This window comes from Neofelis nebulosa, chromosome 18 (assembly GCF_028018385.1).
Source record: "Neofelis nebulosa isolate mNeoNeb1 chromosome 18, mNeoNeb1.pri, whole genome shotgun sequence".
Lineage (NCBI taxonomy): Eukaryota > Metazoa > Chordata > Mammalia > Carnivora > Felidae > Neofelis > Neofelis nebulosa.
In genome coordinates this window covers 7,360,102-7,386,814 of record NC_080799.1, presented here as the reverse complement: position 1 = coordinate 7,386,814, position 26,713 = coordinate 7,360,102, and the positions used below count along the sequence as shown (strand labels likewise).

At 46.6% G+C, this 26,713-nt stretch overlaps 1 protein-coding gene across 3 annotated transcripts; it reads right to left on the bottom strand.

Annotated features, from left to right (window-relative positions):
• Positions 1–24,848: 24,848 nt before the first annotated feature.
• PVRIG (PVR related immunoglobulin domain containing) lies at positions 24,849–26,713 on the bottom strand. Of its 3 annotated transcripts, none has more exons than XM_058711353.1 (5): positions 26,403–26,713; positions 25,966–26,319; positions 25,754–25,877; positions 25,606–25,663; positions 24,849–25,504 (listed from the first exon to the last, which is right to left on the bottom strand). In XM_058711353.1, exons 1-5 carry the CDS (start codon positions 26,461–26,463, stop codon positions 25,175–25,177), a joined length of 927 nt encoding a protein of 308 aa, XP_058567336.1. In that variant the 5' UTR covers positions 26,464–26,713; the 3' UTR covers positions 24,849–25,174. The 3 variants fall into 3 exon arrangements, with proteins under 3 accessions (XP_058567336.1, XP_058567337.1, XP_058567338.1); XM_058711354.1 differs by having other exon boundaries at positions 24,849–25,501; XM_058711355.1 differs by having other exon boundaries at positions 25,966–26,157.

The window sequence follows — 26,713 nt, the reverse complement described above, 5'->3', positions numbered from 1 at the left end:
ACTGCCTTTTTGGCAGTTCCTCTAGAGGGTGGCCTGCCCTGTCTGAGGGGTGACACCTGAATTTTATTCCCACCTTACCTCCCTGGCTGTGGAACCTGGCTGGACAGTCTCTTCTTTGCCAGGTCACCCAAGGAGGGGGCTGGACCCCACTAGGGGGTGCCCCAGCCCCTTCTGTTGGGCAGCGTGGCATGTTTACTCAACAGGCTCTGGGTCACTTTGGCAGAGTACCTGTCGCCCAGGTGCCTCAGGCCCTGCCTCTCCCATATACGATCTCCCTAGATGCAAGCTGCACATTCCATGCCATGTTCAAGCCCCTGGCCCCAGTGGGATCCCTATGAGACTTAAAATTAGGAGGCATGATTTCTGCTCACAGATGGTGTGTGGTCTTTGTGTTTGTTCACCCTCCCTTGTCCTGGTAGCATGAGAGGGCCCTGTAATCAGCATTAAGCTGTGGCTCTACTCACAGAGGGGCTTCTGGAAGGAGGAGGGCCTGGTGTTTTGTGATTCCCTGATGGGCAGAGCCTAAATGCAGGTTTTTAGCCCAGGGGGTGGCTGTGGGGGAGGGGTCAGGAGTGGGGGAGGGGTCAGGGACAGAGTGAGGGCTATGAGCTGTGGACCACAATTTGAGAATACGGCTTACATCTTCCTCCAAGTTCTCCTAAGTTTCTGTTCTCCCTTTCTCATTGGCCACATCTGTCACTGTCCCAGTCCCTTCCCCTCCATGGCACCTCACCCTGCTCCTGCTTTTCCCCCAAGATCAGGAGTAAGGCAAAGATGTCTGCTCTCACTACCTCCATTCATTGTGGTGGAGGTTCTAGCTTATGCAATAAGGCAAGACAAAGAGGTAAAATTGTTCTGTGTTTTCTGAGAATCTGTATTTATGTATTTGGCAGTCATTCATCACATGGCAATTGTATTGACTTTTTTTTTTTTTTAATTGCATTCTTGATGCTCTGGCACTTGTGGCCTTGCTGACTGGGAAGAGATGGCCCCTCCCAAGGCTAGCCTATTCTTAGATCTAGGGAAAAGCCTCCCAGCATGCCTTTCATATGCAAACTAACCCATGAGACCCGTACTCTAAAACACTACTTTTATCTAATTCTCACACACCAATCCAGTATTTCCTCTGCCCTGAGTCAACCCTGTCCTCGGTGCCAGACAACTAAAGATAACACTTGTAACCCAAGGCCCATTCAAATTAGTCAAACTAGCCAATCCTAAACTGGTTCCTCTTCCTTATCTTGTCTTGCCAGGGGAAAACATAATAAAGGCTGTGATCTATGCCTTCTGCTTGGTCTTGCTTCTGCCTCCTCTAGTGTTTCCCCAGGTGGCCCTCTATGGCATGGCATTTTCCTTCTCTGCAAGAAATGTCAGTTATAAAAACCTTTCAGTGTCATTACCCTCTCTGTGTCATCACTCAGTCTCCTGTATAAATTAAAACTCTGTGGGTATAAGAATTGAGCCAAAAGGCATCCAGATTGAAAAGGAAGAAATAAAAACTCTTTATTTACAGATGACTTGGTGCTTTATGTAGCCAATCCAATGGAATCAACAAAAAAACCCACTAGAACTATAAGTGACTTAAGCAAGTTCACAGGAATCAAGAGCAATACACAGAAATCAATTGTTTCCTATATACTAATGACAAAAAATGGAAGTCAAATGAAAACACTATCACTTACAATAGCTACAAAAATATGAAATATTTAGGGGTGCCTGGGTGGCTCACTCAGTTAGGTGTCTGACTTTGGCTCAAGTCATGATCTCACAGTTCGTGGGTTCAAGCCCTGCGTTGGGCTCTGAAATGACAGCTCAGAACCTAGAACCTGCTTCAGATTCTTTGTCTCCCTCTCTCTCTGCCCCTCCCTCGCCCACACTCTGTTTTTCTCTTCAAAATAAATAAACATTAAAAAATATTTTTTAAAAATATTAGGGGTACCTGGGTGGCTCAGTTGGTTGAGCATTTGACTTCAGCTAGGTCATGATCTTGCCGTTCATGGGTTTGGGACCTGTATCGGGCTCTTTGCTGACAGCTTGGAGCCTGGAGCCTGCTTTGGATTCTGTGTCTCCCTCTCTCTCTGTTCCTCCCCTGCTCACACTGTGTTCTGTCTCTCAAAAACAAACATTAAAAATTTTTTAAAAATATGAAATACTTATAACAGAATATGTGCAAGATCCAAACAGAACTAGAAAACATTACTGAGATAAATTAAAGATTGACGAATGGAGATTTCCTATGTAAGTATGAACAGTATCAATGCTGTTCAGAAGTCAGTTCTCTCCAAATTAATATGTAAATATAACACAATCTCAGTCATAGTCCCAGTAAGCTGTTTTGTAGAAATTGGAAGCAATTCTAAAATTCCTATAGAAATTCAAAGTACTTAGTACTTAGAATTCTTATAGAAATTCATAATACTCAAAGTGCTATCTCTAGTTGTCTGAAATAGAAGAACAAAAACGGAGGATTTATGTTACCTGACTTTAAGACTTACTGTAAGGGGCGCCTGGGTGGCGCAGTCGGTTAAGCGTCCGACTTCAGCCAGGTCACGATCTCGCGGTCCGTGAGTTCGAGCCCCGCGTCAGGCTCTGGGCTGATGGCTCGGAGCCTGGAGCCTGTTTCCGATTCTGTGTCTCCCTCTCTCTCTGCCCCTCCCCCGTTCATGCTCTGTCTCTCTCTGTCCCAAAAATAAATAAAAAACATTGAAAAAAAAAAAATTAAAAAAAAAAAAGACTTACTGTAAAACTACTGTAGTCAAGATATATTAATGTCAAGACAAATAGGTCAATGGAACTGAAACAAGTACAGAAAGAGACCCACGATTATGTGGTCAATTTATTTCTAACAAAGATGCAAAGACAATTCAGTGGAGAAATTATAGTCTTTTGAACAACTGGTACTGGAACAACTGGAAATTTATATTAAAAAAATGAACTTCATATTTTGTTTCTGTTTTTATTTTTGTTTTATTTTTTTTTAATTTTTTTTAACGTTTTATATATTTTTGAGACAGAGAGAGACAGAGCATGAACGGGGGAGGGGCAGAGAGAGAGGGAGACACAGAATCGGAAGCAGGCTCCAGGCTCTGAGCCATCAGCGCAGAGTCCGACACGGGGCTCGAACTCACAGACCGCGAGATCGTGACCTGAGCTGAAGTCGGACGCTTAACTGACTGAGCCACCCAGGCGCCCCTGTTTTTATTTTTTTTTAATGTTTACTTATTTCTGAGACAGAGACAGAGCATGAGTGGGGGAGGGGCAGGGAGGGAGTGAGACACAGAATCCAAAGTAGGCTCCAGGCTCTGAGCTGTCAGCACAGAGCCTGATGCAGGGCTTGAACTCACAAACCGTGAGATCGTGACCTGAGCCGAAGTCGGTCGTTCAACCGAATGAGCCACCCAGATGCCCCTCATATTTTGCACTATATGCAAAAATTAAATCAAAATGAATCATAAGCCTAAATTTAAGTCCTAAAATTATGTAACTCAAGAAAAAAAAAAACAGGAGAAAAATCTGTGACTTAGGTGCAGATTTCTCAATTCAACACCAAAAACATTAAAGAAAATACTGTTCGGGGCGCCTGAGTGGCTCAGTCAGTTAGATGTCTTGATTTTGGCTCAGGTCATGATCTCAGGGTCATGGGGTCTTGGTCTGCCCTGAGTGCAGAGCCTGCTTGGGATTCTCTCTCTCTCCCTCCCCCTCTGCCTCTCCACTGCTCACTAGTGCACTCCCTCTCTCTTTCTAAAAAAATAAAATTAAGTTAAAAAATGAAAATCATAATGAGATACCATTCTATATCTGTTAAATGGCTAAAATTGAAAGACCAGTCATACTGTTGGCAAGGATGTGGAGCAACTGGGAATGTAAAGAGGTACAACTGTTTGAGTCACTCCTTAAAAAGTGAAACATATACCTACTACCTATACATAAACATGTACCACATACACATACCACTGACAGGTATCACTGTGTTGACCAGCAGCAGCAGCAGAAGCACATGGGGACTTGTGAAAATGAAAAGTCTCAGGCCCCAGTCCAGCCTGTTGAAGTTTGAGAACCACTGCTCCCGGGCAAGGACACTGACTTTCAGGACCTGCCTTGTCTGTTACCTTTACTTTTCATGGCAATCCTGTGAGATGAAGAAATTTTATTCCCACCCATCAGAGGAAGAAACTAAGGTTCAGACAGGTCACCTCACTCACTCTAGTTCCCTCTACTGGGGCGGCCTGGACTTTGGACAACGCTCAGATCTGTGTGCCTTGGGTGCTTGGCGCTCTCCAATATGATTACCCTTCTTCCCAGCTCAGCCAGGAGTTTAACCTCTGCCATGTCCCCTCTCCTCCCGCAGCTCTTCTAGAGAAGGCCATTCATCAGTGCTTCATTCATCTAGATGCTTGTCAAGGTCTGGGGAAACAAAGGCAACTGAATATGAGCATGAGGTAAGGCAGGAAGATGACAATGGTTCCCTGAAGGTCAGGGAAGGAGGAGAAACCAGGAGCCAGATCTTGGTCTCTACCCTTCCCCATGAACTGCCTGGTGCCACTGCTGACAACAGCACTGTGTTTATTTACTTCCTCCTGTTTTCTACCAGAGGACAGGGGCCCAGAGAGGGTTTCTTCTGCCCTGGTTGGGGGCAGGCATGCAGTGAGCCCTCCAGGAATTAGGACCCAGCTGGGAAGGGAAGACTCACCCGTGTGAAGCAAGGAGAGGGAGGCCACAAAGTCAACGCTGAAACAGGTGGGGATGACATCTCCCACTTACTGGGTGCTGGGTGTTTTGCTTATTTGCTGTGTTCTTGATGCTTTGACAGGTGGAGCCTCACTGACCAGGGAGAGACTGCCCCTCTCAGTGCTGGCCAGTTCCTAGAGATGGCAAAGACTTGCCCAGGAGCACACCTTTCATATGCAAACCAACCAGTCCAGAGCCCAGTCCAGAGCCCGTACTCCAAACCACCTCTTCCATCTGGCTCTTCTGCCCCAGGAGGGCAATATTCCTCTACCCCATTCTCCCCAGGGCAGCCCCTAATCTGCAGAATCCGCTGAAATTATTCCCACTGGCCAATCATAAACCAGCTTAACCTGCTTTGCCTTGTCTTTTCCACAGACACTAGATAAAGGCTCCTGTCCATGTTTTCCCTTCATTTCCTTTGCTTCCTGACCGACCTTGGTGTCTCCCAATGCAGCCCTGCATGAGATTCCATGCCTCTGGGATCTAGGGATCAGTGAGTATAAATTCTTACCTCATGACAGTAATTTCTGTGTCTTTGTGTCTTACCATATCTGATTCAAACAAATCCAAATAAAATTATATATATATATATATATATATATATATATATATATATATGTATATGTGTGTGTGTGTGTGTGTGTGTGTGTGTATATATATATATATATATATGTTAAATGTTTATTTTTGAAAGAGGGAGAGAGAGGGCCAGCAGGGGAGGGGCAGAGAGAGAGGGAGACAAAGAATCTGAAGCAGGCTCCCGGCTCTGAGCTGTCAGCACAGAGCCGGAAGCAGGGCTCGAACTCAGGAACCGCGAGATCATGATCTGAGCTGAAGTTGGCAGCTTAACCATCTGAGCCACCCAGACGCCCCTAAAATTACATTTTAAAGTAGGAGTTAACTCTCCCCATAGGCAGGGTCTGTTATGGTCCTCATTTTACAAGAGGAAACTGAGGTCCTGAGTAAGGTTGTGAACATCACTTAAGGTCACATTGCCACTGAATACCTGCTGTGGTGTTGGGTCTGTGCCTCTGCTCCCCCCGCTTCCCCATGCAGTGACAACCATCAACAGTCCTCTGGGCCACATCAGCACCCAAGGGTTCCCTTTTCTGTGTTGTCTTCCTGCTACACAGGGAGATGCTTGAGGACTGACCGGGGCATGGAGCTTTGGGTCCTTGGCACCTGGCATAGTGCACGGGGCAGTCAGTGCCGACTGGTGTGAATGGAAAGAACACAGAGGTGGGTGTCAGGTGATGACGATCCATGTAGCTTTCCAGTTGGTGTGCAGTGTTTTCTGTCTTACCTCATTCTGTCCTCCCTCAGACCCTCTAAGGGAGGTAGCTGTTATCCCCACTTTACAGATGAGAAGACTGAGGCTCGGGGAAGGGAAGGCATTTGCCCAGCAGTCTGACCCAGGGGCTGCCTTCTGTGGAGTCTGCCACTGTCACATTCACAAGTTTCATTTGTCATGTGACCGAGACTTCCTCACCTGTCAGCTTCCTCCTCGTGGCCGCTGGCTGCATTCCAGCTCCTGATCAATGTGACAAATGCCAACAGAGCCTCTCAGAGGTGAGAGCAGAGGGCTGAGAACTGGGAGGCACCGGCTGACTCCTGACCTTGCCGTGCTCCCAGCTTGAGGGAGGAGGAAGGATACTCTCAGAGGTGACCCTTGTCGCCCTTCCCCTCTGTGTCACAAACAGCTCTCCAGAAGCCCCGATTCATAGCATTTGCCAGTTTCCATGGTGCAAGAACTCCCACAGTATGGAGTTAGCTACCTCTGTGTGGGCCAAATGTTTGCATCCCCACTGGACCCCCCAAATTCACATGTTGAAGCCCTAAGCACCAGTAGGGCTGTATTCAGAGGTGGGGCCCCTAAGGAAATAACCAAGGTTAATGAGTCATGGGGGTGGAGGGCTGATCCTATAGGACTAGTGTCCTTACAGAAAGTGACGTCAGAGTGCTGCTGTCTCTGTCTCCACACGCACATGCTGAGGGAAGGCCTTGTGAACACATAGCAAGATGGCGCCGTCAGGACACAACCTACCCTGCCAAACCTTGATCTTGGACTTCCCGCACTCCAGAACTGAGAGAAATTCCTGCTATTTAAGTCACCCGGTCTGTGGCATTTCATCATGGCAGCCCGAGCAGACTAATACGACTCCCGATGTGAAGTCACTGAATTTGAGCCAAGAAGAAATGCACAGCGGCAGGTGTTTCTACGTTATTCCCACCATGCAGACGCAACAGCATAAATAACGTCAAGAGCACAGATAATAGTAATACGTGGTAAACTATGTAGGCAGAGACGAGCTTTCTTCCTTTTTAATATAAGTTATTGTAAGGTTATATTTTTCTTTTTTTTTAGGTTTATGTATGTATGTACTTATTTATTTACAGTGCTGGGGGGGAGGGGCAGAGAGAGAGGGAGAGAGAGAGAATCTCATTAGGCTCCACACAGTTAGCAGTGTGGAACCCCATACGGGGCTCAAACTCATGAATTTTGAGATCATGACCTGAGCGGAAACCATGAGTTGGAGGCGTAAGTAACTGAGCTACTCAGGTGCCCCAGGTTATATTTTTTTCTTGATTAAAAATTAAGAAAACATTTTTAAATGTTTATTTTTGAGAGAGAGAGAGAGAGAGAGCACGAGTGGAAGAGGGGCGGGGGGGGGGGGTGGGGACACAGAATCCGAAGCAGGCTCCAGGCTCTGAGCTGTTAGCACAGAGCCTGACTCAGGGCTCAAACTCATGAACCGTGAGATCATGACCTGGGCCAAAGTTGGCGGCTTAAGTGACTGAGCCACCCAGGCGCCCCTTGATTAAAAATGTTTTATTGTGTTAATGCATACTTAACAAAAACTTACCATTTTAGCCATTTTTAAGTATACAGTTCAGTGGCATTAGGTACATTTATATTGTTGTACACATATTTAATATTTAATAGTGGCTGTGTTGAGAAAGGGTTCACAACATTCCCCCGAATTAACAATCAGCTCCGGTACGTTTCCCTCTGTGGGATCCCCTTTATCCATGGTCATCAGGTGGCTTAGCAAATTCAGAAGAAAAAGCCAGGAAATGCTTCTGTTGATGTGCATTTCACAGAATTCAAATTTAAGGTGAATTATGATGGACACATAGTCCTCCTCTTTTTTTTCCTTCCTTTATTTGAAATATGTTTTTAGTGGCCTGAGCTGAGCACATTCTTACAAGGCCTGAACTGGCCAACGGATCTCAGCTGAGGCGACACTTTGGTTCATGTCGGCCTCAAACTTCATGTCATTCACTGCGTGTCACTGGCCCCTGGTACTGATGTGTTTTTGGTTTGAAAGAGCAGACATTTATTCCCTCACAACTCTGGAGGCCAGAAGTCCAGAGTCAAGGTGTGGACAGATTGTGCCCCCTCTGAAGGCTCTAGGGAAGGATCCTTCCCGCCTCTCCCAGTTTCTGGAGCTCAAAGCGGGCTTCGGGGTCCTGGGCCCGTTGAGGCACCACGCAGTCTCTCCCTCCCATGTCTGCCTTCCAGCGTGACGATTGGCTTCCCTATATTCCCTGTTCAGATGCAGAGTGGCTGCCGGCCCTGGTGGCCCTGGTCTTTCACTGGAGCATAATTACTGTGATAAAGTGGTTACCAGTGCATCTTGGACAACACAAGCTGAGATGAGGGTGAGACCCAGGAGACCCGAGAGAGGGAGTTTGCATCTGAGAAGAGTGAGTGTGGGTGGTGACCCCCATAAGGACCCCAGGTGGAAGAGGCTTCTCCAGAGTCTGGGAGTAATAGCTGCAAACGGTTCCCAGGCACACACCCTGTCACAGGCCTTTATTAACTCATGGTGTCTATAGAAATGTAGTTATTCAGTGCCAGCAAAAGGCCAGAGTACAACCAGAGCCCTGTGCCTTATGTCTAAATATTTAAGTTATCATAACTTGGCAAATAATATCTCTCTGCCCTGAGAAGTATGCCTTCATAATACAAAATTGAGAAATGTGTTTTTATGCAAATGACAGTTAGCAAAACAAAGACAGCTGAACTGATTATTATTACAGGAGCCTGGATGTTCTGTTTTGGGTTGGCGATATTTGCAGATTTTTAAAGACGTAGGGGTGCCTGGGTGGCTCAGTCAATTAAGCATCTTACTTCGGCTCAGGTCATGATCTCACAGTTCGTGGGTTCGAGCCCTGTATGGGGCTCTGTGGAGCCTGGAGCCTGCTTCAGCTTCTGTGTCTTCCTCTCTCTCTGCCACTCCCCTGCTCATGCCCTCTGTCTCTCAAAAATAAGTAAACATTAAAAAAAAATTAAAGAGAACTACTGGGACCTCATCAAAATAAAAAGCTTCTGCACAGCGAAGGAAACAATCAACAAAACTAAAAGGCAACTGACAGAATGGGAGAAGATATTTGCAAATGACATATTAGATAAAGGGTTAGTAAAAATCTATAAAGAAGTTATCAAACTCAACACCCAAAAAACAAATAATCCAGTGAAGAAATAGGCAGAAGACATGAATAGACACTTCTCCAAAGAAGACATCCAGGTGGCCAACCGACACATGAAAAAATGTTCAACATCGCTCATCATCAGGGAAATACAAATCAAAACCACAATGAGATACCACCTCACAACTGTCAGAATGTCTAACATTAACAACTCAGGCAACAACAGATGTTGGCGAGGATGTGGAGAAAGAGGGTCTCTTTTGCATTGTTGGTGGGAATGCAAGCTGGTGCAGCCACTCTGGAAAACAGTATGGAGGTTCCTCAAAAAACTAAAAATAGAACTACCCTACGACCCAACAATTGCACTACTAGACATTTATCTACGGGCTACAGGTGTGCTGTTTCAAAGGGATATCTGCACCCCCATTTTTTAAGCAGCACTATCAACAATAGCTAAAGTATGGAAAGAGCCCAAATGTCCATCTATGGATGAATGGATAAAGAAAATGTCATATACAATGGAGTATCACTCAGCAATCAAAAAGAATGAAATCTTGCCATTTGCAACTACGTGGGTGGAACTGGAGGGCATTATGCTAAGTGAAATTAGTCAGAGAAAGACAAAAATCATATGACTTCACTCATATGAGGACTTTAAGAGACAAAACAGATGAACATAAGGGAAGGGAAATAAAAATAATATAAAAACAGGGAGGGGGACAAAACAGAAGAGACTCATAAATATGGAGAACAAACTGAGGGTTACCGGAGGCGTTGTGGGAGGGGGGATGGGCTAAATGGGTAAGGGGCACTAAGGAATCTACTCCTGAAATCATTGTTGCACTATATGCTAACTAATTTGGATGTAGACTTTAAGAAATAAAAAATAAAATAAAATTAAAGACATGGAATTCTTATGTATTATCTGTTTATGTAGTCAAATTTATTTTTTAACTTTTCTCGTAAAATCACTAAACACATTATAATCACTATTGTCATATAATTTGTTTTGTATGGGTAGTAATGCCAAATTAGGCAACCTTTTTTGAATCATTGTAGTTCTGTGGTTGTGTTGTTTTATCAATTCTAAAATTTTTTTTAACGTTTCTTTTTGAGACAGAGAGAGACAGAGCATGAGCAGAGGAAGGGAGAGAGAGAGAGAGAGAGAGAGAGAGGGAGACACAGAATCCAAAGCAGGCTCCAGGCTCTGAGCTGTCAGCACAGAGCCCGACGTGGGGCTCTAACTCAGGAGCTGTGAAATCATGACCTGAGCTGAAGTCGGACACCCAACCGACTGAGCCACCCAGGTGTCCCTGTTTTATCAATTCTAGTTGGAGAAAACTTCTCTCTGCTGAGGCAGCAATCAATACCATTCTTAAAGCAATACTCAGATTTGGAAATGTCATACATTTTACCCAAATATTCATGTGCTTGGAGGGGATCACATGTCACAAGTTATCTTTGTTATAGAAAATACTACAAAATATTTTAGTTTTATGATATAAATTGTTATCACATTATGGATTTTAACCACGTTTTATACTTTTATTTTAGAGAGAGAGAGCATAAGATGGGGAGAGGGATAGAGGGAGAGAGAAAGAGAGAGAGAGACAGGGAATCTCAAGCAGGCTCCACACTCAGTGGAGATGTGGGGCTAATTCCCAGGACCCTGGGCTCATGACCTGAGCCAAATCAAGCGTCAGTCACTCAACCAACTAAGACACCCAGGCACCCCTTAACCACATTTTAAATCTACTTTGGTAGGGGCGCCTGGGTGGCGCAGTTGGTTAAGCGTCCGACTTCAGCCAGGTCACGATCTTGCGGTCCGTGAGTTCGAGCCCCGCGTCGGGCTCTGGGCTGATGGCTTGGAGCCTGGAGCCTGTTTCCGATTCTGTGTCTCCCTCTCTCTCTGCCCCTCCCCCATTCATGCTCTGTCTCTCTCTGTCCCAAAAATAAAAAAAATAATTAAAAAAAAATCAACTTTGGTAGCTCGCTTCATGTATATGTCAAACTCACATATATATTTTATACCCATGCACATATATATATATATATATATATATGGAATGTGTGTACATGTACATATGCATATATATAGGTATGTACTAAGAATTTCTGTAGTTGCCGTCTGCACCTGTTAGGCATAGCATGCTAACCTGTGAGTATCTCTGGGACGATGAATTGGAACATGAAGAGGAGAGAGAGTGGGTGTTTGATACAACTAGGAGATAGTTGTGTGTTATACAAAAACTATTGCATTCAAGTTATCTGAGGGCAAGATTTAACAAATTAGTCTTTCTGTTACTTATGTAGCTCCTCTGCCCCTTTCCTTTACCTAGGCCCATGCAAAGACAGTCTCTTTTGTCAACAAGGGCACAACCCCCACCCCTCTGGCCTTAGGTCCAGTCCCCCCCTGTGTCAGAACATGGGGCAATCTGGGGGGAGAAGCACTTCTCTGGAGCCGGAAGACTGATAGTCTTGAGATCCCTGTTAGCAGGTTCCAGGTTGAACTGGCCCAGCAATGGGTGTCAGATTCCCGGATGTTCATGTGTCTTTTATAAATTCACTTATATGTATGTTTGAGAGAGACAGAGAGACAGAGCATGAGCAGGGGAGAGGCAGAGATAGGAGACACAGAATCCAAAGCAGCCTCCAGGCTCTGAGCTGTCAGTACAGAGCCTGACATGGGACTCGAACCCACACACTGTAGGATCATGACCTGAGCCGAAGTTGGATGCTTAACTGACTGAGCCACCCAGGTGCCCTCCACTTGTATGTTTTTATGTTCAAGAATTTCTAGGGTGGGCCAGGGTGGGATCCCTGTTGCCCAACTCCAGGTACGGTGCCCGTCACAGCCTGGTAGGCAGCCCTTTCCACACAGCTCTCCCTGCCTCCCTCTGAATTCTGGTAACTACTCTCTGGGGCCTGGAGATACCACCTCAGACTTGCTGCAGTGTCTGTGGGCCACCTCTCTGTCTCCATAGCGTTCCTACGCCCTGCCCATTTCATCCTCTGTAAAGATTCCTTTAAGCTCTCTTGCAATTGCCTTCATCTGAGAGCCATCTGTTTCCAGCCAGGATATGCCCCGCTTTACGCCTGGACAAAGGCTTGCAGAGTGTGAATTCATTGTCGGCAAATGTGTGGTAGATACAAAGGGTGAAGTGCTCGGCGGCTCTCTGTTCTATTTATTGCAGAAAACTTCTGCTTTTGGAGGGAGGAGAGCCACAATGTAGGTTGGAAAATGTAGACAGAAATAATTTTTTTCATTCTTGGGCCGGAGCTACATGGGATAAGGTAAATCCGACCACTATGTGACAAGCAATCCCCAAATGCTTGTGGTTTAACACAAGGAAAGTCAGTACTGGATTGTGTAGCATTCCAGTGTGGATGTTCCTGGTTTGAGGCTCTCCGGGGCATCTTCTTGGTCTCTCCTGCACTCAGAAACTCAGGGACCCAGGCTCCTTCCATCTTGCAGTTTCACCTCCTGTAGTTCTGGAGGCTCCTCTCCACGTGCCTGGCAGATGGGGAAACAGCGCGTGGAAGATTGCATAAAGAGTTTTATATCACTTCCTCTGGAGGCAATATACATCCTTCTTCCCACACTGCACTGGCCAGAAATCAGTTGTCCAACCCCCACCTGTCTGTGAGAGGGGAAATGTATTTAGATGTGGGACTAGAATCGGGGTGAGGCTGGGGAGGCACTGGCCTCAGATCAGAGCCATAAGAGGACTCCAAAAAAATTTAGTAGATTTTAAAAGTTTAATGGATGAGTTTGCTTCCAGTAAACCCAGGTAGGTAAAATTACAACAAATTCTGTTTGGGGTGTAATTAAAAATATTTAAACTTAGAATAGTTTTGAGAGTTTTAATAGACCACTTTTTAATGTGTAAATATATTTTTTAACCTCTTTAATGTTCTGTTAAGAATTAACCACTAAAATACACAGGAAACGTGTGTAGGGGCCCACATTTTTGTGTTTCCTGAAGGAAAGGGATCTAAGTTTTGAGAAACATTCAACAGTCTCAATCCCCAAACTTTATTTTTTATTCATTTCATTTTTCTTCTTATTAACTAATTTATTTTAATTTTTAATAAGCTTATTTATTTATTTTGAGAGAGAGAGACAGAGAAACAGAGAGAGAGGGAGAGAGCAAATCTTAAGCAGGCTCCATGCTGTCAGAGCAGAGCCTGAGGCAGGGCTCAAATTCCCCAACCATGAGATCATGACCTGAGCCGAAATCAAGAGTTGGACTCTTAACCAACTGAGCCACCCAGGCGCCCCTCATTTTTCTTTTTTATATCAAATGCCTTTAAGACAGGACACTTTTCTCTGCATACGGCTTTCATTATGTCCAAAGGTGTTGTTATGACAGTGTTTTCCTTCTTGTTGCCAAGTAGGAGTTTCTTTTAACTTATTTTTGGTCCAAGAGTTATTTAAGAGTGTGTCTCTTCATTTCCAAGCACATGTAGTTAAGACTGTTTGTCCCATTTAAAAAGGAAAGCTCTCCTGAGCCATGATTCACACACCGTACAATTCACTCATTTAAAGCATACAGTTCAGTGGTTTTTGTTTTTGGTATATGACATTATTAATTCCTAAAACTTGTGGTAAAATATACATAACATTTTCCATTTTAAACATTTTTAAGGTACAATTCAGTGACATCACTTATACTCACAATATTGTACAATGTTGTACAATCATCACCAGTCTCTATTTATAAAACTTTGCCATTATTCCAAACAAAAACTTCCTTCTGTTGTGTCTAGATATCCAGTTGTCCCAGCACCATTTATTGACGTAGTGTTTTCGTAGTCACTCTAGGGATTACAACAGATACACTGAACTTTTCACAGTCTAGTTAAAATTAATATTTTACCATTTCAAGTGAAATGGTAAACCATAGAGGTCCTTTTTGTTGTCATTTTCATACGTGTTAAATCTAAAATCATGAAAAATCCTCACCAGATAATGTTATAATTTTTTGCTTTCAGTAATCATGTTACTTTAAAGAATTTAAGAGGAGAAAAATAATCTGTCATATTCTCTTGGATAATCATTTCTGTTGTTTATCCTACATTATAGAAGTTTGAAGCTTCCCTGTGATGCTGTTTCTCTTCCCTATGAAATTTCCTTTAGCAGGTGGTGTGTTGGCTGTGAACTTTTCCATATTGGGGAATATCTTTCTTTCTCCTTCATTGCTACAGGATATTTTTGCTGGATAGAGGATTCTGGGTTGATGGCTCTTTCTTTGGGTGCTTGAAGCATGGTTTTTCTCTCTTCTGGCCTCCATGGTTTCTGATGAGGAATCTGTAGTAGTTTGAATGATTGAATGCAATGCTTTGTTATTCTCTGGCTGCTCTGACGATTTATTTCTTTATCTTTGGTTTTCACTAGTTTAATTATGATGTGTCTGGACATGATTATCTTTGAGTTGATCTGTTCACTGATCTTTTTTTTTTAAACAATACTTGTTTTTTTTGTTTTGTTTTGTTTTGTTTTGCTTTCTTTTCAAAAATTATAAAATTTTTATTTATTTTTGAGAGGGGGTGGGCAGAGAGAGAGACAGCAGGACACAGAATCCGAAGCAGGCTCCAGGCTCTGAGCTGTCAGCACAGAGCCCGATGCAGGGCTTGAACCCATGAACCGAACTGTGAGATCATGACCTGAGGCAAAGTCAGACATTCAACCGACTGAGCCAGCCAGGCGCCCCTCACTGATCTTAAATCTTTAATTTTATGTCTTTCACTGTATTTGAGAGGTTTTTAGCCAGTGTTTGTTTAAATGTTCCTTTCTTCATTGGTCTCAATTTCCTCTTCCTCCAGAATTCCAATGACATATGTGTTCAATCTTTTTATATTGTCCCATGGGTCTTTAAGGCTCTGTTCATTTCTTAAAATCTTATTTTTCCTGGCTGTTCAGGTTGGATAATTTCTTTTGATCTGTTTTTAAGTCTCCTGATTCTTTCCTGTCTCATCTCCATTCTGCTACTGAAGACTTCCAATTAACTTTTTGTTTCAGTTATCATATTTGTCAGCTTTAAATTTTCCATTTGACTTTTTTTTATGGCTTTTATTTTCTGCTGAGAAGGTCTATCTTTCCATTCATTTCAAGACTGTTTACATTTATTTCATGGGGGCATAGTGATAAAACAGCTACACGAAAGTCTTTGTCTGATCATTCCGACATCTTGGGATTCATGTCTTTTACCTTGTGGGCTGTTGAGTTTTCCTGTTTCCTTGTATGCCAAGTAATTTTGGATTATCCTGGACATTTTAAGTATTATTATGCTATGAGATGCTGGGTCCTGTTAAAGTTCTACGGAGAATGTTGACGTCTCTGTTTTGGCACACAGTTGAGCTACGTTCAGACCGCAAGTCCCAACACACCTTCTGTGGGCTGTGGTTTCAGTGCCATTTAAAAACTTGGCTGTGGTGTTTGGATCTGTCCTGTGTGTGCATCCCACACCCCCTGTTCTCCTCCACCCACCCTCCACTGCCCATGGGCCATTCTGAGACCAGGGTGGGGATCTACACCACAGTTTGGTTCTCAAAGCCTGTGGTATGCTTTCAGTGATCCATTCCATGTGTGTGTATCTTGGAGACAGGCTTGGGGCTTCATATACAGCTTATGGAATTCCTTTTTCAAGCTTCCTCCTCATAAAGAGAAGGCCAAGATTTTAGTTTCCCCTTGCACTTCTTGTCATGCACTTCCTGTGAGGTCATCTACCTCTTAGGGGAAGCAGTTAGAGGAAAGGAAGAGAGAAAAAAAACAGGGGGATTCCCCCCACACTCTTTCCCTTTGCTAGTTTCTATCAGGCAAAGGTTTTTGGGGTTTTTTTCCCCTTCTGTCTCCTGGTTTCTCTGTTATTGTGGGCGTGTCTGCTGCTGCTATGTCACCATTACTGCCATGAGAGTGCCTCAGGGCAGGCTTGGGTGGGATTAAAAATAAAGCAGGAAGGGGCCTGGGTGGCTCAGTCGGTTAAGCGTCTGACTTTGGCTCAGGTCATGATCTCCCGGTTCCTGAGTTCAAGCCCTGTGTTGGGCTCTGTGCTGACAGCTCAGAGCCTGGAGCCGGCATGGGATTCTGTGTCTCCCTCTCTCTCTGCCCCTCCCCCATTCACACTGTATCTCTCAAAAATGAATAAATGTTTAAAAAAAAATAAAAATAAAAGCAGGGTTTCCCCTTACACTCTCCCTCTTAGTCTTCTGACCAGAACAAGAGAGTTTCTCTTGGAGCTCTTCCTGTGCCCGCTGTGCAGTTCTGGGATCCAGGATGTTCTGAGTGTGAACTGGAGACTTGGGATGGTGAAAAACCAAAGAAAACCATAAACTCACTGCCATATATTTCCCTGAGGTTTTTTTTTTTTTTTTTTTTTTAATTTTTTAATGTTTATTATTTTTGAGAGAGAGAGACAGAGCACAAGCAGGGGAGGGGCAGAGAGAGGGAGACACAGAATCTGAAGCAGGCTCCAGGCTCAGAGCTGTCAGCCCAGAGCCCCATATGGGGCTTAAACTCACGAAATGGGAGATCATGACCTGAGCAAAAGTCGGACGCTTAACCAACTGAGCCATCCAGGTGCCCCTATTTCCCTGAGTTTTGATTTCTCTCTCCAGTCTGTTATTACCTACTTTGCAGTCCTCTATTATTTGCTTTGTGGACTCTGTCCAAGGTTTTAGTTGTAATGGGTGGAAGACATGAGGTGGGGTATTATTTATTCCACCGTAACCAGTGCTGGGACTCCTACCTTGATACTTTGAATCCCACAAACTAGGCATTGCTGGTATTGTTTGTCAGGCTCAATTTGTTTTTTTTTTTTTTTTTTTAAATTTTTTTTTTCAACATTTTTTATTTATTTTTTGGGACAGAGAGAGACAGAGCATGAACGGGGGAGGGGCAGAGAGAGAGGGAGACACAGAATCGGAAACAGGCTCCAGGCTCCGAGCCGTCAGCCCAGAGCCTGACGCGGGGCTCGAACTCACAGACCGCGAGATCGTGACCTGGCTGAAGTCAGACGCTTAACCGACTGCGCCACCCAGGCGCCCCTCAATTTGTTTTGATTTATCTACATGCTTCTTTCTTCTCCCCATCCCCTTTTGTATCTCAGAATTTACTTCTTTCTGTTGCTTTTGACTGAAAATGTATTTTTCCAGTGTTCTTAAAAATAATTTATCCTAGGAGTGCCTAAGTGGTTCAGCCATTTGAGCAACTGACTTCGACTCAGGTCATGATGTCACGGTTCATGTGTTCGACCCCACATCGAGCTCTCTGCTGTCAGTGCAGAGCCTGCTTCAGATCCTCTGTCCCCCTCTCTCTGCCCGTTCCCTGCTCTCTCTCTCTCTCAAAAATAAACGTTAAAAAAATAATTTATCCTAGTGTATAATTCTAGGTGGACACTACTTTTTCTTCACAATTCAAAGATAACATTGCACTACCTTTTGGGTTCCATTGAGAAGTTAGCTGTATACTTGTGGCCATGCTATAGATACTGTTTTTTGTGACTTTTTAAAATCATTTTGTCTATTAACATCCTCTCTTTGTTTTTGGCATTTTGTAGTTTTACTGGAATGTTTCTGGTTATGGACTTTTTTATATTTATTATTCTTGGAATTTATTGGGCTTCCTGAATTAATACTGGAAAAGTTTTAACCATTGTCTCTTCAAAGAGACAATGCTTACTTCCCAGTTTTTCAGTCTCTGTTTCTGAAATTAATATTATTAGATGCAGCCAACTTTCTTACTCTGTCTTTTATGTTTGATTTTTTTTCTTCATATTTTTCATCTCTGTATTTCCATGCTGCATTTTGACAATATCTCTGGATCTGTCTCAAGCCTGTCCAGTAATTTTATCTCTAGCTGTATCTAATTTGCTGTTTAATTTATCCACTTACTTTTTAAATTTGTATATATATATATATATATATATATATATATTTTTTTTTTTTTTTTTGAGAGACAGAGCATGAGTGGGGGAGGGGCAGAGAGAGAGGGAGCTGTCAGCACAGAGCCTGATGTGGAGCTCCAACCCACAAACTGCGAGATCATGACCTGAGCTGAAGTCGGATGCTTAACTGACTGAGCCACCCAGGCACCCCTAATTTTTATAATTTATATTTCTAGAGTTTCTTTTCTTTTTTTTTTTTTTAATGTTTATTTATTTCTGAGACAGAGAGAGAGAGAGAGAGAGAGCGTGCATGTGCATGAGCAAGATTGGGGGAGGGGCAGAGGGAGAGAGAGTCTTAACCAGACTTTAAGCTCAGCATGGAGCCTGATGGGGGGCATGATCCCATGACCCTGGGATCATGACCTGAGCTGAAATCAAGAGTTGGCCACTTAACTGACAGCCCCCGGGGCGCCTCTATTTCTAGAGTTTCTATTTGTGTTTTTCCCCCCAAAATTTACCTGGTTGCTTTTGCATTTTCTTGTTTCATCATGTTTCCAATATCTTCTTTTCTTCCTTTAGATAATTTATTTTATGATGTGTCAGATAATTCTAATATCAGCAGTCTTTGATGGCCTGATTCTACAGTTAATTGTTTCCAAAAAGATCTTACATATGTTTTGTTAGATTTATTCATTTTATTCCTATTACCTCATTGTTTGCTGTTTTAGATAATTGTATCTTTTTAAACTAAATCTGGTCTATGGAGGTATAATTTACCTACAATATTTTTCCTTTTCAGGTATTGTAGTTCAGTGAGGTTTTTAAAGGTATAAGGTCATGCAGTGGCCATCAAAATAGAGAATTTTTCCATTACCCCAAGAACTCCTTCATGCCCCTTTGTAATCAATCCTCCCTCCCCGGCTCTAGTCCCTGGCAGTCACTGCTCTGAATTCTGTCCCTATAATTTTACCTTTTCTAGAATGTTGTGTTCATCTTAAAAATAAAACTGCTGGTTATTTCACCAGCAAAAATGGGTTTGTTCAGGAACAGCAGAGGATTACAATATGGAACAAACCAGCTATGGCAAAATCAGAGGCATGTCTGCCACATAAAGGAGAGAAATGTTTTGTTTTTTGTTTTGCTTTGTTTTTAATATAATTTATTGTCAAGTTGGCTAACATAGAGTGTGTAGTGTGCTCTTGGTTTTGGGGTAGATTCCCATGATTCATCGCTTACATACAATACCCAGTCCTCATACCAACAAGTGCCCTCCTCAATGCCCATCACCCATTTCCCCCCCTCCCACCTGCCTCCCAAAGAGAAATGTATTTTAACAGAAGAAAGGGGGACACTGGGAAGTCTGTTATAAGCAAGTCCATTGGACTGACCTGGGGAAGTTCAACTACAGTGGCTTCTCATTGGCTGAGTATGTCTCTCATTGGCTGGGCTGTTGCGGGGGCGGGGGTGGGGGATGAAAACCTTTCTTCCTCTTGTTAGGGTAATAAAGTAGTATCCACCTGAAAGGCTCAGTTCTTTCTGTTGCATTTGCAATTGATGACTACTAGCAAAGCTTGAGAACCCATCTTCCTAACCTCCCGACTTGGTTTTAGTGAAATTCCCTTTATTAATTTTCCACAGTCATATAAATGGAAGCATAGCCTTTTGGGTTTGGCTTCTTTCACTTAGCAAAGTAATTTTGAGATTTATTCACATTATTACGTGTATTGGTAGTTGATTCCTTTTTACTACTGATAATATTGCATTGTATGGATGTCTCACTACTCATATACCCAGTCACCAGTTGATCAGGTGATGGACAATTGTTTTTTTCCCCACAGTTTTGGGTGATTATGAATAAAACTGCTATGAACATTAGCATACAGGTTTGTGTGACAACATGTTTTCCTTTCTGTGGAGTAGATACCTAGAAGTGGGAGGTTTGGTCATATGGTTCATACGTATTTATATTTAGAAGAATCTGCCAAAATATTTTTCTTTTAATTCTTAATGTTTATTTACTTTTGAGAGAGAGAGAGACAGAGAGAGACAGAGTGTGAGGGGATGGGGGACAGATAGAGAGGGAGACACAGAACCCGAATCAGGCTCCAGGCTCCAAGCTGTCAGCACAGAGCTTGACTCAGGGCTTGAACTCACCGAACATGAGATCATGACCTGAGCCAAAGTTGGAAGGCTAACCGAGTCACCGAGGTGCCCCCCCCCCCCACCAAAGTGTTTTTCAAAGTGATTGTACCTTTTGTTGTTGTTATTTGGTCCATATCATTCAGCACCCAGGGCCTGATGACCTCTGGAATGTTCTTGCTCCAATTTATGATTATACTATTTTGAATCCCCATCAGCAAAGTATGAGAGTTTCAGTTGCTCTGCATCCTCACTAGCTCTTGGTATTGTATCTTGTTGTGGTTTTAATCTGCATTTTCTGAATAACTAGTGATTTTGAAATTCATTTCATGCAATTATTTGTCATGTGTATCTCTTCTTTGATGAAGTATTGCTTCAAATCTTTTGTCCGATTTTTAAAAATTGGGATTTTTGTTATTGAGTATTGAGAGTTCTTTATAGATTGTGGTGACAAGTCCTTTATCAGATGCATGCTTTGCAAGTGTATTTCCCAGTCTGTAGTTTTTTTTTAAAAATGTTTATTTATTTATTTTGAGAGAGAGTGCATGAGTGGGGGGAGGGGCAGAGAGAGAGTGAGAGAGAGAGAGAGAGAGAGAGAGAGAGAGAGAGAGAATCCCAAGCAGGCTCTGTGCTATCAGCACAGAGCCTGATGAGGGGATCAATCCCATGAACCTTGAGATCGTGACCTGAGACGAAATCAAGAGTCAGATGCTTAACCGACTGAGCTACCCAGGCACTCCTGTGGTTTGGTTTTTTATTTTCTTAACAATATTTTTTGAAGAGCAGTTGTTGAGATTCCAGATGTCACCGGTCCCCCTCAGCAAGGTTTGCCTGGAATCTGAAGTTGGAAAGCTTCCCCCTGCCCATGGCTGGGCCAGCACACCTGGTATCTTATGCATATGTGTGTCCCTGTGTTGCAGTGGGGGCACAGCCTGGAGTTTCTCGTGGGGGAGTTACTCCACCATAGGACCTGAGAGAGGCCCAGAAAACAGGAGGGGGGCAGGAGGCTCTCCTAGTTCAACCCTAGCCCTTTTTAGCCCCCAGCTCATCCTGGATGTGGCCTTTTACCCATGTCCACCGGCTGAGCCTCTGTCTTATTTCTTTCTAGGTCCCAGGCCCCTGCCATTCACTGTAGAGGTCAGCATGAGCAGGATGAGCACCTGACAATGGCCAGGGGTGAGGTCATCACATCATCCAGTGTCCGGCAGTGAACCCAGCAAGGGTTGGAGTCTTCCTGGCCTACAGGTGCAGAAGTCACCCAGCCAGCAGGAGGTCAAGCTGTCCAAATCCCGGCACTCCCTCTGATCCCCAGAGGGTGCCTGCATGGGGAAGCAGCTGCCAGGTGCCTTGAACCCACGGCCTAGGGGTCAGTACAGAGTGGTGGCTGCTGAAAGTCCTGAGTGGAGAGAAGCAGGGATGGTCTATACGGGCAGTGGACCACAAGGAGGGTGGGGGTACTAGTGATATGGGGCTGCAGAGCAAATAGTCAAAAAAGAATTCTCGAGATGTTTTGGGTGCCAAACAGGTGTTTGTATTACAGCACGGGGACCGTGGGCAGAAAGAGCTGCACTTATCCTGTTGTTAGGGTAAGGTTATTTCATTGTCTAGTAGAAGGGTCCTGAGACCCCTCAGATGTGTATCAGCGGCCAGATGTTGAAAGAAGACTGTTAACATATATCCCGGGCAGGAGGAGGTGTGCAGTTATCAGAGGGAAGTTACACTGACCACAGTGATGAAGCTACAGCGGTAAAACATTAAAGGAAGTCCCTGAAGGAATAGAGGAGTGTTACAATCTGTAACCTTTGCTGCCTCAGGAGTCGCAGCAAAGTCTTCTGGTCTTTGTTCTTTTTCTCCCATCGCTAGGAAGAGCCGCGGGGGAAAGGGCGAGGAAAGGTCCCGGGAACAGGTGGCGGAATCCGGGTGGGGAGAAGGGCTCACGCTGGCAGGGGCCCGGCAACGATCTCCGGAGCCAAATCGGGTGGGCGAGCGCGAGGGTGGGTGGGAGCAGGCCTGCGGAAGGAGCGCTCCGGGGTCCCGAGGGGCAGCCCAAGCGAGGGTGGCGGGGTCGGGGAGCGGGTTCCCGGGGACCACCGCTGGGCTGCTGGGGGGAGAAGGAGCTACTGACCGCCAGTGAAGTCGGCCACGGGGTGGGGGCGTCCCGAGGGCCGTTTGCGGAGGGGAGAGCTGTCCGGGGCTGTCGGTCCAGCTGCGGTGGGCGAGGGCTGGGCTGAGGGAGCCGGTACGGAGGGGTGAGGGTCGCAGACACGGGTGAGTCACAACTCTTATCCTTTCCCCGAGACCCCGGCGGCACCTCGGAAGATGCTCTTCTCTCGGGCGGCACTGGTGTCTCCTGTGGAGCGACCTCCGGAGCCCGCTCGCCCGCAGCTCCGAGGCAGGCGTCAGCGGCGCCACCTGGTGGTTCCTGCACGCCCGGCCTCCCGCCCCAGGCCCAGGCCTCGTTCTGCTCCCGGCTCCTGAAGGTCGCCGCCTGCCCGCGGCCTCTCCTGCTGCCCCAGCCAAGCACAGTCACGGAGACATCCAGACCTCGTTGCTGTCGCTGTGCCTCCTTTGCTCCCTGCTGAAAGTACCTCCGCCTTCCAGTCTCAGGCTCCACATCTGTTAAATGGACTTACTGAAAACACCTACCTCTTCGAGTTGTAAGTCCTAAGTAACATATTCCGTGCGAAGTTGCTTAGTACTTGGTCCCGGTTTACAATCTTCACCCTCCCCTCAGGCCTTATGACTCTTATTATGTACTCGATGAGCAAAGTGAACCTCAGAGAGAGGTTAAGCTGCTGGAGGTTTCACAGTCAGGAAGTGGCCCCTGGAACTCCAAGTCAAGAGGGTCCAAAGCCCAAACCTTATCTCACATTATGGCAGAAGGCATGTCCTGGACATGGAAGTAAAGGGGCTAGTTCAGTTCTGTCCTCTTGGGCAATGCACCTCTTTCTCTCTCTGGTGTCGATTACCACGTGCACTGAATGAGCTCCCAGGCTGGGGTCTGAGAAGGGGTCTGTCCCTGGAATCTCTGGGGCTGAGTGGGTCTGGCAGCCCCAACAACTGCACTCACCCAGCTGGTCCCTTCAGTGCTGCTGGTTCTGGGACATGGGGCTGGACTGCTGGGAGCAGGCCAGCTGTGGAGACTTCCTGGCTCCTGAAGTTTTGGGTTTCACATACCATGGGGACCAGGCTGGCTGTGGCTGCCTGAGCTTGTAGAAGACAGGCTCCAGTTGGGGGAGCTCTCCCTGACTCCATAATGTGTAAGTGGCCTGGGCAGGCAGCCAGGTTCAGGCCCCGGGGTCCCTCAGAGCTCCCTCCCTTGTCCCACAAACATTCCCTTCCTAGAGAAGCGAGGCTTCCCGGGGAGACCCCAACACCTCCTCTGAGACCCTGCAAGTCCCATTGCCCCCACACCCCTGCCCCTGACATGGTCCTAAGGCAGCTGGGCCCACATCTACTCCCTCCCTAACATCTCCCTGAGCGGCCTCCGGGACCTCTGTGGCACCCTCTCCTCTCCCTTGAGCCCCCAGCCCTGCAGGGACCACTGAGCTGATTAGGCCAATGCTGAGGTCTCCTCAGAGGAGGAAGATGATCACAGGCTGAGGAAGGCAGGCCCTATGACCCCTTAACCACCCCCTCACCCTACCTGCCCCATCCTCTCCCCAATGCTTCATAGAGGTGGTGGCTGGGTGGGGCTGGGTCCTGGCAAAGCCACACCAGAGCATACCTAGAATAGTAAACTGGGTTTCTGGAAGGTTCTGTGGTTGGACACAGGCTCTGGGCAGGCTCTTCCTGAACCAGGCAGAGGGGGTGGTTCCTGGCTTGGCAGGTAGCACTGCCTGGGACTTCCCACAAGCAGAACCAAGTAAAGGACCTAGTGGCAGAGCTGGTGTCTCCTCTCCCAGGCAGGTATCCATCCTGGTTGGGGGTGCGGCCTGAGCCTGGCTCCAGGACCATCCTGTCGCTGCCACCCAGAATCTTTCACACTCCTGTAGAGCCTTGCAGCTTGTAGAGCTCTTCCGTGTTCTCACATGGCAAAGGTGTGATGAGGCCCAGGTGGCTGGGCCTGTTTACCGCAGGAGGCTGATTCCCGGATGGGAAGATGAGTGGGTAGGGGAGTGTGTGTTCAGTCCCTGTGTTGACCCGCCTCTACCTGCCCCCTGAGTACCCAGTGGGGAGTAGTGCTGGTGCCCTAGTAATAAGAGAGGAGCCAGAGGAAGCTACTGTGGGCAGATCTGAGGTGATCCTCCTGCCTCTGAATATCAATTCTGTGGAATTGTGGATATTGTGGAATTCTGTGGAAGGAAGGCATCAGGACCTCCTCCCCCAGAATATCTCAGGGAGCCCGACATAGGCATGCTGGGCCAGGCTACAGGGGCTTTTCTTGGGTTGAAGCCCCAGAAGCCCTTGCTGCTGTCCTAGGACATGGCAAGATGGGAGTATAGACCCCCCAATCTCACCTTCCCAGCCCCTGGTGCCACTCAGCAAGGTCTACAGGGCCAGGAACCCCCCTGGTCCAGAGTGGAGGGTGAGCAGGGGAGAGGTCTCCTATGCTGAGGCCCCATCCCTGTCCAAGTCTAACCTGGCTCCTGCCTCCCAGGGGTTGAAACTGCCTCTAACCTCTTAACCCCTAAAGAAGAAAAGGTCCAGCCAAGGCCCCAGTCAGAAACCACTTTTTTTTTTTTTTTAAACTTAGTTATCAACATCACCTGTGACGGCTGGGGACTTGAAAACAGGAAACAACCTGGGATGGAATTTTGTCACCTCGCATAGATACATGTGTGCCCACACGTACCCACACGTGCACACGTGCTGACCACATCCGTGGCGAGTGGGCCTTGGCCAGCTTTATGTTAGAGACACTTATGCAGGCCGGAGAATAAGATAAGATGTGCAAAGACGATGGGTACCCAGGACACAGGTGCACAACAGAAGGGGATCCCAGAGGCCTGAGAAGAGAGGGAGCCCAAGCAGACTTGGGGTCCCTCTCATCGAACTCCTAAGTGCTCCTCCGTGGTTCTGTGCCCCACAGGGTCAGGGAAATGGACAAAGTTGGGGCCAACTGGGAGAGGCCGCTCTCCCGCCTGAGCATAAAGTCCATTCTCAATGGAGACGAAACTGCTGCGTGCAGAGGCTGGCAGGGGCACCCAGGGGGCAGGAGGCCGCGGTTGGCACGCCGTGTGGGCGGGGAACACTGCCCATGGGGACAGTGGCCGGGGCTGAAGAACCGTGTCTAGAGTGGCGAGGCGGTAACGGTTGGTGTTGACAGTAGTGTACGGGATGTGGAGAGAGGCCAGGGAGGCTTGGCTGGCCACCTGCTGGGATGATGGGGAAGGAGGCCTGAGTTAGGCCCTACCTCATAGCCCCCCAGTACCAGCCCACTCTGTTCCCCACTCGCAAACAATCCCCCAGTCCTCACCCTTGCTCGCGTCTGTGTCTGGGGGCTGGTGAAGGGTGGCTGAAGCTTCATGACAGACCTGGGAAAGTGAGGAGGGTTAGAAGCAAAGCATGTGGCTAGCCCGCTGGTGTGGGAGTTTGGACTGGGCCCAGCAGGGGTTGGGTCTCACCAGTGCCTCTGCCGATGCAGCAGGTAGAGAAGGTAGACACAGCCAAAGATGAGGACCCCTGAGACCCCCAAGATCCCAGCCAGGTCAGCCCGCAGTATGGGGGATGGAGTAGGGGCAGGGAGCCCTGTGTATAGAGAGAGAGGTGTACCAGATGGGCAGCCAGTGCCCTGGGGTCCCTCCCTGCCCTCCCTGGCCCCTCTCATTGGCCCCACCTTGGTCTGTGCTGAGGAAGAGGTTCCCACAGGCCTCCTGGGAGCCTTCAGGAAAGGAAACAAATTTGCAGCAGAAGGTGGTGTTGGGATTGGGGCTTATCCCCTCAGACCCTTCTTCCAAGGTGAGGGAGATGCTGGTTTTGGTTTCCCAGTGGACCTGGCAGACGGGGGGCCAATGCTGGATGCCAAATTCTGGGTGCAAAACAGCCAGTCTAGTCCCTCCGGCACCGTCGGGCCCCCCAGAGCTCACAGTCACCAGGGAGACAGAACCAGATCCCAGGAATCCACAGCGGACAGTGAAGGACGGGGACTTGGTGGCCTCCATCTGAACTTGCACCCACACTTCAGGGGTCCCTGTGGGATACAGGCATAGGAGGGCCCCAGGGCTGGGTCTCCACCCTGCCCCATCTTCTGCTTCTCTCCAGTCCCCCACTCACCAGCAGTGATGCAGAGTGTCAGCAGCGCCAAGAGCAGGACCAGGGCCCGGGGCCTGTCCATGGCTCCCCTCCGGCCCCAGCTATGGGAGCTGCTGTGGTAGGGACAGCACCTGTGTTTCCGTTCTCATCACAGGAAGTTTTCATGTGTGAACAAGCCCGGGGAGCAGCTGGGCTCTGCAGCCCTGCCCCATTTCCTTCTCTGTCTGCCTCAGCTTGGTGAATGCAGGGCAATGCACCCTCTGCCTTGGGAGACTTAAAGCAACAGCAATAAGGTTTTCCCTGTACCCATGGTTGTGCTTCACTCAAGCAGG

Excerpts from the sequence above, each read along its gene's own strand:
- PVRIG (XM_058711353.1), bottom strand. The coding sequence starts at position 26,463 with ATGGACAGGCCCCGGGCCCTGGTCCTGCTCTTGGCGCTGCTGACACTC. Across the intron at positions 26,320-26,402 it reads GACACTCTGCATCACTGCTG|GGACCCCTGAAGTGTGGGTG; the intron begins GTGAGTGGGGGA and ends TGTATCCCACAG. Across the intron at positions 25,505-25,605 it reads AGACACAGACGCGAGCAAGG|CAGGTGGCCAGCCAAGCCTC; the intron begins GTGAGGACTGGG and ends CCATCATCCCAG.